Source organism: Marmota marmota, unplaced genomic scaffold (assembly GCF_001458135.2).
Source record: "Marmota marmota marmota unplaced genomic scaffold, marMar, whole genome shotgun sequence".
Taxonomy (NCBI): Eukaryota; Metazoa; Chordata; class Mammalia; order Rodentia; family Sciuridae; genus Marmota; species Marmota marmota.
In genome coordinates this window covers 495,986-506,298 of record NW_026000294.1, presented here as the reverse complement: position 1 = coordinate 506,298, position 10,313 = coordinate 495,986, and the positions used below count along the sequence as shown (strand labels likewise).

At 47.0% G+C, this 10,313-nt stretch overlaps 1 protein-coding gene across 3 annotated transcripts in view; it reads right to left on the bottom strand.

Annotated features, from left to right (window-relative positions):
* Positions 1 to 5,719: 5,719 nt before the first annotated feature.
* Cited1 (Cbp/p300 interacting transactivator with Glu/Asp rich carboxy-terminal domain 1) overlaps positions 5,720 to 10,313 on the bottom strand; it is a 262,908-nt gene continuing 258,314 nt past the window's right edge. The window contains exons 1-3 of one of the 3 annotated variants that reach the window (XM_015501599.2): positions 9,754 to 9,876; positions 6,888 to 7,012; positions 5,720 to 6,314 (exon numbers count right to left, since the gene is read on the bottom strand). In XM_015501599.2, the coding sequence (XP_015357085.1) occupies positions 5,787 to 6,314; positions 6,888 to 6,947 (588 nt within the window). In that variant the 5' untranslated portion in view covers positions 6,948 to 7,012; positions 9,754 to 9,876 and the 3' untranslated portion in view covers positions 5,720 to 5,786. Of the gene's footprint in view, positions 6,315 to 6,887; positions 7,013 to 9,201; positions 9,611 to 9,753; positions 9,877 to 10,313 lie in introns of those variants that run through there. The other 2 variants (XM_048797180.1, XM_048797181.1) reach the window with 2 other exon arrangements.

The following is a 10,313-nucleotide window of genomic DNA, read 5'->3' as shown; positions in this document are numbered from 1 at the left end:
TAAAAATTTTATAGTTTGCATTTATAAGTAAATCAGTGATTATTTTGAGTTAATTTTTGTATGTTTTGAGATTTAAGTCTAGCCTCCCCACACCCTCTGCCTATGGATGTCCAATTGCTCCAGTACCATTCTTTGAAAAGGCTATCATCTTCCTTTAAGTTGCTTTTGCACTCTTGCCAAAAGTTATTTGGCTATACTTGTGTGGGTCTGTTTCTGGTTTCTCTGTTCTGCCCATTGATCTACGTGACTCCCTTTCCGTCATTATTACACTGTCTTGATTATTGCAGCTATAGAGTAAAGTCTTAACATTGATTAAAGTGAATCCTCCCACTTACTTCTTCTTTAACAAAACTATCATAGCCACTCTAGTTCCTTTGCCTTTCCATATACATTTGAGAACATATGGATTAATTTTGGTGTTCTTTGATTTCTTTTCTTAGCATTTTATAATTTTCAGCATACAGATTCTGATCAGGTTTTATAGGTACATACATATATAGTGATGATGAGTGGTATCATGTTTTTAATTTTGGTTTCTGTGTGTTCATTGCTGTTACGTACAAATATGTTTACTTTTTTGTGTGTTGATGTTGTATCCTTTGACCTTGCTAAACTCATTTATTAGTTATAGAAGTGTTTTTGTAGATTGATTGGGATTTACTACATAAACCATCATGCTGTCTGTATAAATAAGTTTTCTTTTGTCTCATTTTTCTAATCAACTTGCTTGTTTTTCTTGTGTTACTGCAGGGGCTAGAACTTCAGTGCTGTGTTGAATAAGAGTGATGAGGAGAGTATATGTCTCTGCCTTGTTCTCAATCTTAGAACTAATTTCATTTTTCTCTATTAGGTATGATGCTAGCAGTCAGACTGTGTGTGTGTGTGTGTGTGTGTGTGTGTGTGTGTGTGTGGTGTTTGGGATCCAACCCAGGACCTTATACATGCTAGGCAAGTGCTCTACCATTGAGCTATGTCCCAGCCCTTTTAAAAATTTTATTTTGAGACAATCTCCCTAAGTTGCTGAGGGTCTTGCTAAGTTGCTGAAGCTAGCCTCAAACTTGCGATCCTCCAGCATCAGCCTCACGAGTTGCTGGGATTACAGGCATGTGCCCCTGTGTCCAGCTCATTATTTGCAATGTTAATTATCTGCATGATTATTTGACTATTGTCTAGCTCCTTGCTAAACTAAAAGCCTATGAGAGCTAAGACAATTACTCACTACATATTCTTTGTGCTTAGGGTTGTGCCTGGCACAATAGGTGTTTATGGAATGATAGGGCGATCTCTCACCTGTGGAATAAAGTAGAAATAACTGCAGGATCTGATTCCAGCTTACCTTCTCTCAGTCTTCTGCCTTCTAGGAAGTCAAGGGGCTAGGCATTCCACACTTCCCTGAGAAAACCATGGATTTTCTGATAATTTTGTTCTGGTTTACACCGTGTCCTGATTTTATCTTTTCATTTGTGCTTCAGTTGCTTCCTCTGCCTCATCAAAGTCCAATTCAAGGCTATACCTGTCTTCCTGACTCTTTGAGAGCAGAAACTCTCCAATTTGTCCCTGGGAGCAGTACAGCCTTTGGACTCTAGGAGGCGCTCTTGGTTAGACATCTTCACCTGTTCCAGTCTGCAACCTCCTAGAGAGTAGGCAGTGCTTCTTGCCAGTAGGTACCTGGGACCCTGCCTCCTAGTTCCCAGGTCCTATGCCAAGATGACACTTGGACTTACCTTAATGAATTTGCTGGTAATTCAGTGAGTAAATGTGTCCAGTTATGTTATTGGAGGCATGAACGGGAAATGGCTGAGACTTGCTTGCCTTTCCCCCACTGGGAGTTCCCAGCTCCCTCTCCTTCCCCAGCAGTAATCAATTACTGTTCCATGCTGTCTCCATCCTCCCCTGAGCAGAACCCAACTCTCCCTTTAAACCCTCTAGAGAGGAGGCTGCTCAGCTGGTTATATTTTTGGCCACCAGCACTAGGAGGCAGCGTTGCTCTCCTCTTCATTCAGATACACCTTCTCTAGGTGTGATGGTTAATTTTAGATGAGCTAAGGGATACCCAAACAGCTGGTAGAATACTATTTCTGGGTGTGTCTGGGAGGGTGTGTCTAGAAGAGATTGTCATTTGAATCCATGGACTAAGCAAAGAAGACCAGCCCTCACCATCATCCAGTTGGATGATTGGCATTATCTAATCTGAAATAGAACAAAAAGGAAGTGAAAAGGTGAATTTGTTTCTGAGCTAGTACATCCTTCATCTCCTACCCTTGAACTTTGATGCTCCTGGATCTTGGGACTCCAGACTCAGACTAGAACTTGTACTATTACTATTCTCTGCCCTCCTTGGGACTTCAGACGCAGACTGAATTACACCACTGGCTTTCCTGGGTCTCCAGATTTCAGATGATAGGTTGTAGGGCTCCTCGGTCTTCATAATCTCATGAGCCATCACGTATCTTTGTCTATATCTTATTAGTTCTTTTTCTCTGGAGATCCCTGACTAATATACTAGGGATGCCCAGGCTATTTCTCATGACTACCTGCCTTCCAGTTGCACCCCTGACACCTCTACAATTCCATGATTCCCAGCCGCCCCCTTGCCTTCATAGACAGTCTGTCCCCTGACTCAGGCCTCTTTCCACCCCATGTGTGGCTGCCATCCTGGGGGTTCCAAAGCTCACAGAAATCAGGGGTAACATGTTGGGAACCTGTGTTGTTTGGCCAGAATTATGTTTTATGAAGGCTGTAGCAGAGGAGGGACCCTGGGACCCTCCAGTCTTTTAGAGTCTTGGTTCTTTTTATATCTTGCCACTTTGCTTAAGATCCCATCCTTGTTTCAGTGCAAGCTGTGTCAATCCTTCATTCCTTTTTTTTTTTTTTTTAACTTTGAGACAGGGTCTCATTAAATTGCTAAGGCTGGCCTAGAATTTGTGATCGTCCTGCCTCAGCCTCGAGATTATAGGCATGTACCACCATGCCTAGTTAAATTGTGCCAATTATGAGTCTCACCTGCTGACCACAGCATCCCTCCTTCACCTTCCTGTTCTTTTGTTCTCCCCATAGACTCTAGGTCCTTGAGCCTGCCCTGCACTTCCCATCTTCTCCCAGATTTCCTTTCTTCTCTCCCCATTTTTCTGCCCCTGCCTCACCAGCTCCCTCAGGTCTCTCTTCCCAGCCTTAGTTTAATCTAATCATCCATCTTCAGTGGGATCATCCTAAAAATGGGACTTGGTCAATTAATTGCTTTTCCTACATACTCCAGAAATTCTCCATGACCCATAGGACTGATGGTATTAACGATCAAGCTCTTCTCGGGCTGAGGTTGTGGCTCAGTGGTAGAGCACTTGCCTAGCATGTGTGAGGCCCTGGGTTCGATCCTCAGCACCACATAAAACATAAATAAATAAAGACATTGTGTCCATCTACAACTAAAAAAATTAATAAATTTTTTAAAAAAGATCAAGGCCTTATAGTAGAGTAGAAGAAAGAGAAAGTGAGGAAGTGGGGGCAGGAAGGAAAAGGGAGTGGAGCGGGGAGGAATCTTGAAGTGAAATTAATTTCCATGCATCTATGAGTCAGGATAAACCCAACTACCTTAAAGATCCAATTAAAAAAAGAAAGAAAAAGAAAAACAAGGAAAAAAAAGATCAAGGCCTGCTCCAGAAGGCCCTGCGTGTTCTGCCTTGTACAAGCTTCAACCAGTCTCATTCCCTTGAGTGCCCTCCAGCAGGCCAATGAGCCTTTGTGTAAAACTTCTGGATTTTAGCCATTGATGCCCCTTTCACAAACCTGCACCTGTGTAACAGCTGTCCCTCCCCACATACCCTCCTTGGCTGACTCAAGTCTTACTTTAAAACCCAGCTCTTTAAAACCCAGCTCTGGGTAAATATATCTTCATATCAAGGTGCAGAGCAAGGCCAAGAAGGATGCACCAGGAACAGATAAACAGTTGCTATCTCTGTGAAGGACCAAAGACAATCAGGATTGAGAAAGAGTTGGTCAAAGTGTACTTTAAACTCACCTGTGAAATTTTCTTTTTTTTTCCTGTTTTTTTTTTTTTTTTTTTTGAGGTGCTGTAGATGGAACCCAGGGCTGCACATAAGCTAGACAAGCACTCTACCGACCACTGAGCAACACCCCCAGCCCCTTTGATTTTTACAAGGAGATCTTATCATGTATTTATTACTTGTGAAATATAAAAGCAAATAAACTAGTTGAGTACGAGAAAGTCTTCCTTAGAGTTCCCAGGCAGATGGAGCTATTTCCTTTTCTGAGATTGAATAGCACCATTCGCTATATTTTGGGAAATACTGATTTATTGAATTTGTTTGTGCCTGCCTCTCTTTCTGAGATGGGGGAACCCCTCAAAGATAGAAACTTTTCTAATGCATGGTTCCAGTGTCTAGCAAAGTGCATGATCTGAAGCAGGTGCTCAGGGAGTGCCAAATCTAGTGAAGTGCCTTTGCTAGTGGGCTCCTTCAAAAGACCTCACTATGGGGCAACCCTGTTGCTGGTCCTCAGAGGCTGATTAGATTCCTTTTCACAATGTTCATTAAAAAATATCTTTGGGAATCTGAAATGTGGTCAGTGGAGTCACTAGACTTTTTTGGTTGTGTCCAATGAGGTCAGAGCTGCATTGGAGCCCCACAAGTAAGGATCCAGTTCAGTGCCAGACTTACCATTTGGCATGCTTCTGAAGGCATTGCTCTCAGCAGTAAATCAAAGGGCAAGGGATATATCCCCAAACATTGAACCTGTCAAGTTCAGTCCTGATCTGTATTTCTTTTTTTAAAAAAATATTTATTTTTTAGTTGTAGTTGGACACAATACCTTTATTTATTTTTATGTGGTGCTGAGGATCGAACCCAGGGCCTTGCACATGCTAGGTGAGCAGTCTACCACTGAGCCACAACCCCAGCCCTGTATTTCTTTTATTTTCTTTTTGTAGTACTGGGGTTTGAATCCAAGGGTTATCTACCACTGAGCTATATCCTCAGCCCTTTTATTATGTTTTTAACTTTTGAAATGGAGTCTTGCTAAGTTTCTGAGGCTGACCTCAAATTTACAATTGTCCTGCCTCAGTATCTAGGATTATAGGCAAGCACCACTTTGGCCTGATCTGTATTTTTTAAATGGAGAGGCCAGCCTAAACAAACAGGCTGTCCCATACACAGTAGACTAGAGGGGACACTCAAGAATGTTCCAGGCTTAGAGGGAAGGGTTTATCTGTGCTCTGAGAAGTATAACCTGGAATCCCATCTTAATGCAACTTTCATAATTTTCCAGATAAATCTGAGCCCCCCAGGTCAAACAATTCTTCTTTGGACCTATCTGTTACACATAGGCAAAAGGGCAAAGGAATAGTCTTAATGGTCTGATTGGATTGGTGGCTTTTAGAGTTGAAATTAGTGCCATGTGGCCACAGATGTGCTGGAGGTGAGGAGTCTGCAGACATGTTTGAATTCCCTTAACCAGTCCCAATATTCCATTTGGAATAGGACAGAGTTCCTGAGGTCTTAATCCCAAGGAGAGAAGGGTGGTGGTGGTGGCAGCAGTAGGTAATGCTAACTGTACCCTCCAGCCCTTCCTGCTCCTCCCATCTCATCCAGCTCCATCCCAGTTGTATACCCCACCTTGGCCCTCAGAATTGCTGAAAGCACATCAGAATACGTGGCACACCCTTAGACCTCTAAGAAGTACGCATTCAGTCAGCCTATCTCTTTGCAAGTAAGTTTATTTTTATTTACATCACAATTGGTGGCTTTATTCCTCCATCATTTGAGATATTGACATCAGCAGCCGGAGGGAAAGTCCGCAGTGAAGTCAAACTCGTTCTGCCCCAGCCACAGCTCAGGAAGCTCATTGGCCCGGTCCAGTCCCAGTTCCACCACCAGTGACATCAGCACCTCCTCATCCACTGGGTCAGAATCAATGATAGTAGGGCTCTGGGAACCAGCAGAAGGAGAAACTGATCCTGTCCCTCCTCCCTGAGCCCCAAAGCCCCAGTTTTGCAGAGACCCTGCCTCCCCGGGTTGGCCTGGAGTGGCGGCAGCCATCCCATGATACTGGCTATTAAGTTTCTGCAGCTGCATACTAGCCAGCAGGTGAGGGGCAGGGTGCAGGTTGAAGGGTGGGGGCTTAGTGGGAGGGCTAGCAGTAGGAGACCCTATTGGTGATGTAGATCCAGAGGAGCTAGTGGGAGCCCCACTGGCCTTGGTTCCATTTGAGGCTACCCCAGGGTAGTGCAGAATGGCCACTGCTTTGCGATCTTTCACCCCCAGGTTAGAGTAGGCCAGAGAGTTCACCTCCTGGTTGGTATCCTAGAAGACAGAGAAAGGCATACCATAGTACCCCATGTTCCTGGCTTGTTCCTCATTATTCGTCAGACCCAGAAGGCTCCCACATGCACTTCATATGGGGCTAGAAATGAGGAGGTATCAAGAGGACTCTTTGGTAAGTTAGGTTCTGAGCTCAAGTATCCTTTTGTTTCCATGGCTCTGGAGCATTGAGCTCAGATCTCAGTTCTAACACTGGGGCACCCACCCACCATCCTAAGTGGGTTGAATGTTTTCATCTCCTTCCCGGGATGCTCCACCTCCCAATTTAAGTCATTACCTTGTCCCTCTTCTCTGCTTCACTTTAATCTCTTTAAACCAGTGGTCTTGTTCCAATTCTTCTTTTCTGTTCCTTCCTTGCCATCTTTTAACACCCCCCATGGGTTCAAGTTGATATTTAGGCAAACGCAATTCTCATTCTCCCCAGAGAAGTCCTGCTGCGTCCTGTCTGCTCAAGGACACTAGATACTATACCTAGGAAGGCCTGGCATATGACCTCACAAACAATTCATTTTTTCCATGCCTCAGTGTCTCTACCTGTAAAATGGCAAAACTTACCTCCTTTGCAGGGGAGGTGCCACCCTTGACATCAAGTGCAGGCCTCGACATAGTTGGCATTTCAGTGTCTTGGCAGAAGTGGGATTGATCGGTGGGAGGCGGTGATGCCAGCTGGAGCTGTTGTGCTGTAAGTGAGAGAAGAAAATGATAAATACAAGAAGCTTTGCTGACTAAGAAAGCACTAGCAAAACCTAAACAGCATAACTCTACATAGCTACAAGGTTATGGTGACAGGTTTAAACCTAAGACCAGAGACTGCCTAGGCAGAGAGGAGACCAAGCTAGAATTTTTGCCTGAGGCTGGAAAGGTGCTTGACTAAGCCAGGTACTGCCCAGGAGGCCAACTACCCGCATCACCAAGATGTAACACGTTTTCTCATGCAAGTAATCTCAGAGTCCCAAGTTGGGGCTATGGGTTAGGAATGTCACTGTCCCTGGTTCTGAGGAGCAGGAATGTCCCTGAGTAAGTAGCATGTTGTGACAATAGACCAATAGCATCCAGGCTGGAGAGCTTAGGCCTCCACTGAGTCTGGAAGAATGTGGGAAGAATTCAGGGCAAGGACGATCTTGAAAGTTGTGGAGGCTGCAGCACAAATAAGAACAAATTCCCAAAGCAAGTGTCACAGGGCTCCAAAGCTCTGCATGTCTGTGAGAAAACCAGCCCATGAGGGTGGTCTGTGGAGTCTCAGAGGCAGCTGGAGCCAGAAAGCTGAAAGCCTAGAAATCTCTGTTTTCTCCATGTTTCAAGTCCCTTCCAATATAGCAATGGGCTTTCCCAGGACGCCTGTCCCAAAACCCTGAACTCAGCCACACAATCTATATGTGAGAATAATTCATCCTGAAGGGAAACTGAAGCTCGGAGATTCAATGGCTTTCCAGTCAGGAAGCAGTGGTTCTGGGATCAGGATCTAGCACTCCTATCTATGTCCACATGGCTCACTTGACCACTGGCTAAGTCCTCATACCTGGAATGACTCAGATGGCTTCAGAAAAATTGTCTCTCTGGCTCAAATGCCAAAAAGATAAAAGGATGAGGGCAAAAGAATATCATCAAACCAGAAAATTTTAAAACTTGGGAAAATTTAAGTTGTTTTCTTAGACCCTTAGTTTTAAGAAAAAAAATCCCATGTATTCTACTCTTCATGATCAATCAGAGATATAGAATTTCATATGTATAAATGCCGCTCAGTCCAAAAAATCTTGAGGACCTTTGGAAAAGAGTTCTAATCTTTCCAAAGAGGCTAGAATTCTCCCCACTCTAACCCTTCCCACCCTGGATCTGAATAATCATCAGGAAATCTGTTCCGACACTTTAAAGTGTCGGCTTTACTGCCTCACGGTATCATCTTCGCACTAACAGCGCGGGGTGAGGCGTGCGGGGAGGGGGGTGTGAGAAGAAAATAGAGAAAGGGGAAAAATAAAAACAAAATACGAGGGAAAAAAAATCAGTTGCTGGGTCCCATACCACTGCTTTGCTCCTTCTCTGAGGCAGCCCTAGAATATTTCAAACCAGTGACCACAAGACAACGAGACTTTAACGCGTGCGGTCTTCAAGAGTCCTTCATTATTAGGCAATATTCTTGTCGAAAGAAAAATTCTGGGGATCCCTGCCCCTATTTTCCCCTTCCCACTCCTATGCCGCCCGCCCGTTACCTGGATGAAAAAACAGCAGCGACAATAACACAAAAAGAGGGAGAGAGATGGGGGGTGGGGTGGGGAAGAAAACAAGAAAAAAAGTAAATCTGTTCTGGTATCAGTTCTCCGGGAAGACCACTTTGCCATGTCTCCCCCTTCAGGCTGGGAGCTCCCCTAGGCGGGGACCCTGTCTGTATTCAGATCTGTCGCTTCAGCTCACCCGGCCACCCGCTCCAGCCCCCCGGCTTGTGTCTGTACTCCGTAGACGCTCAGCAAGCTTTTCTGAATCGTCTCAAGCAAGAGGCAGTTGCATTTCAACCTGGTCCTGCTTCCCCGCTTTTCTGTCCTACCCCTTCACTCCTCAGCCCATTGGAAGGCAAAACCTGGCAGCGTGAAAATGTTCCATTTCGCTTTCCCAAGCCGCGAGCCGACCACGGCGAAACGGCTGCTAGAAGCGGCTGGGAAACCCAGAGCAACAAGTGCCTCCTCGCCCGCTGGAGCCTCACGGCCCCGACCACAGTTCCCGGTCCCGCCGTCCGCCCACAGGTTCAGACAGTCCCTTGAGAGAGCAATCCCCTCCCGCTTAGATGAGGTGGAAAGGGAGCAGAGAGAAGGGAAAGGAAGGTAGGGGGGCGTCGCCTTTAACCTGTTGGGGGCCCAAAAGTTAAAATGGCACCAACCGGATGGCTCCATCTCGATTGCTATTTTCTCACTCAGGAGAAATTTAAAAATCCAAAGAGCACTGCGGCTTGACTTGGACGCGTTCTAACAAGACCGGTCAGTTTCGCCACCTGAAAACTAAAGGCCGGATGTTTGTGGACAGCGCGGCTGCTCGGCTCACCGTATCCCAGATGGGGCCACCCGAACTCTGGGCGGCCAGGCGCGTACCTGCCCCGTGGCGCGAGCAGCTAGACCACTAGGGCTTGGAGCGTCTGCTCCCCAAAGTGCTGTATCAGGAATTGATCCTAGAGACAGCATGGACCAGCGGGGAGGGGAGCGGGGTCTCAGCCTCAGAGGCGAGTTTAGGAGCCCCGCGGTGTTTCCGCACGCGGGGGCGCACTCTGGCGCCGGCAGCAGCCGCCACTCCTGCGCCTCACCAACACTTACCGAGCGCCCGCTGAGTACCCGACGCGACTGAGGCTGAGCCTACCCCCAGCCAAGCCACCCGCGGTCAGTGCTATAAGCCCGCTAAGAAAAGAGTGGGAGAGGTTCGGAGAGGTGCGGTAACTTGCCCAAGGTCACAGCGCTAGAAAGTGGAGAAGCCGGGATTCGCAGTCAGGTCGATCTGACTCCAAGTCCAGCGCTCCTCAACGCAGGGACTCCGAGCGCTGCCGGGCCGCCCCCGTTTATAGGGAGAGGGGTGTGTGCGTGCGTGCGTGCGTGTGTGTGTGTGTGTGTGGGCGTGTGTATGTGTGTGTGTGAGAGAGAGAGACAGAGAGACAGAGACAGAGGGAGCGCGCGCGAGAGAGAGCTGAGGTAGACTGGGTAGTGGAAGCAAGTTGCCCAAATTCGCTAACTTCCAACCCGCAATTCTGAAGAACTCGGCCCGAAAAGCCCCTCTCGCCTCCAGCCCCTGAAGGAAGCCTGAGCTTTGTGCAGACCCTGAGCTGGATCGTCCAGATGCGGTCCAGACGATTAGCAAAGTCGGTGGAAGCCCAGACGGAGAAAGCGCGGGCGCGGGGAGAAAAGGTGCTGCGGTCTCCTCAAGAGAAGCGAGCGCTGGGTCCGGCTGGCCGGCCGGCGGGCGCGCAGGCGAGCCAACCCGCGCGCTGGCTGACTGGCGGGCGACGGC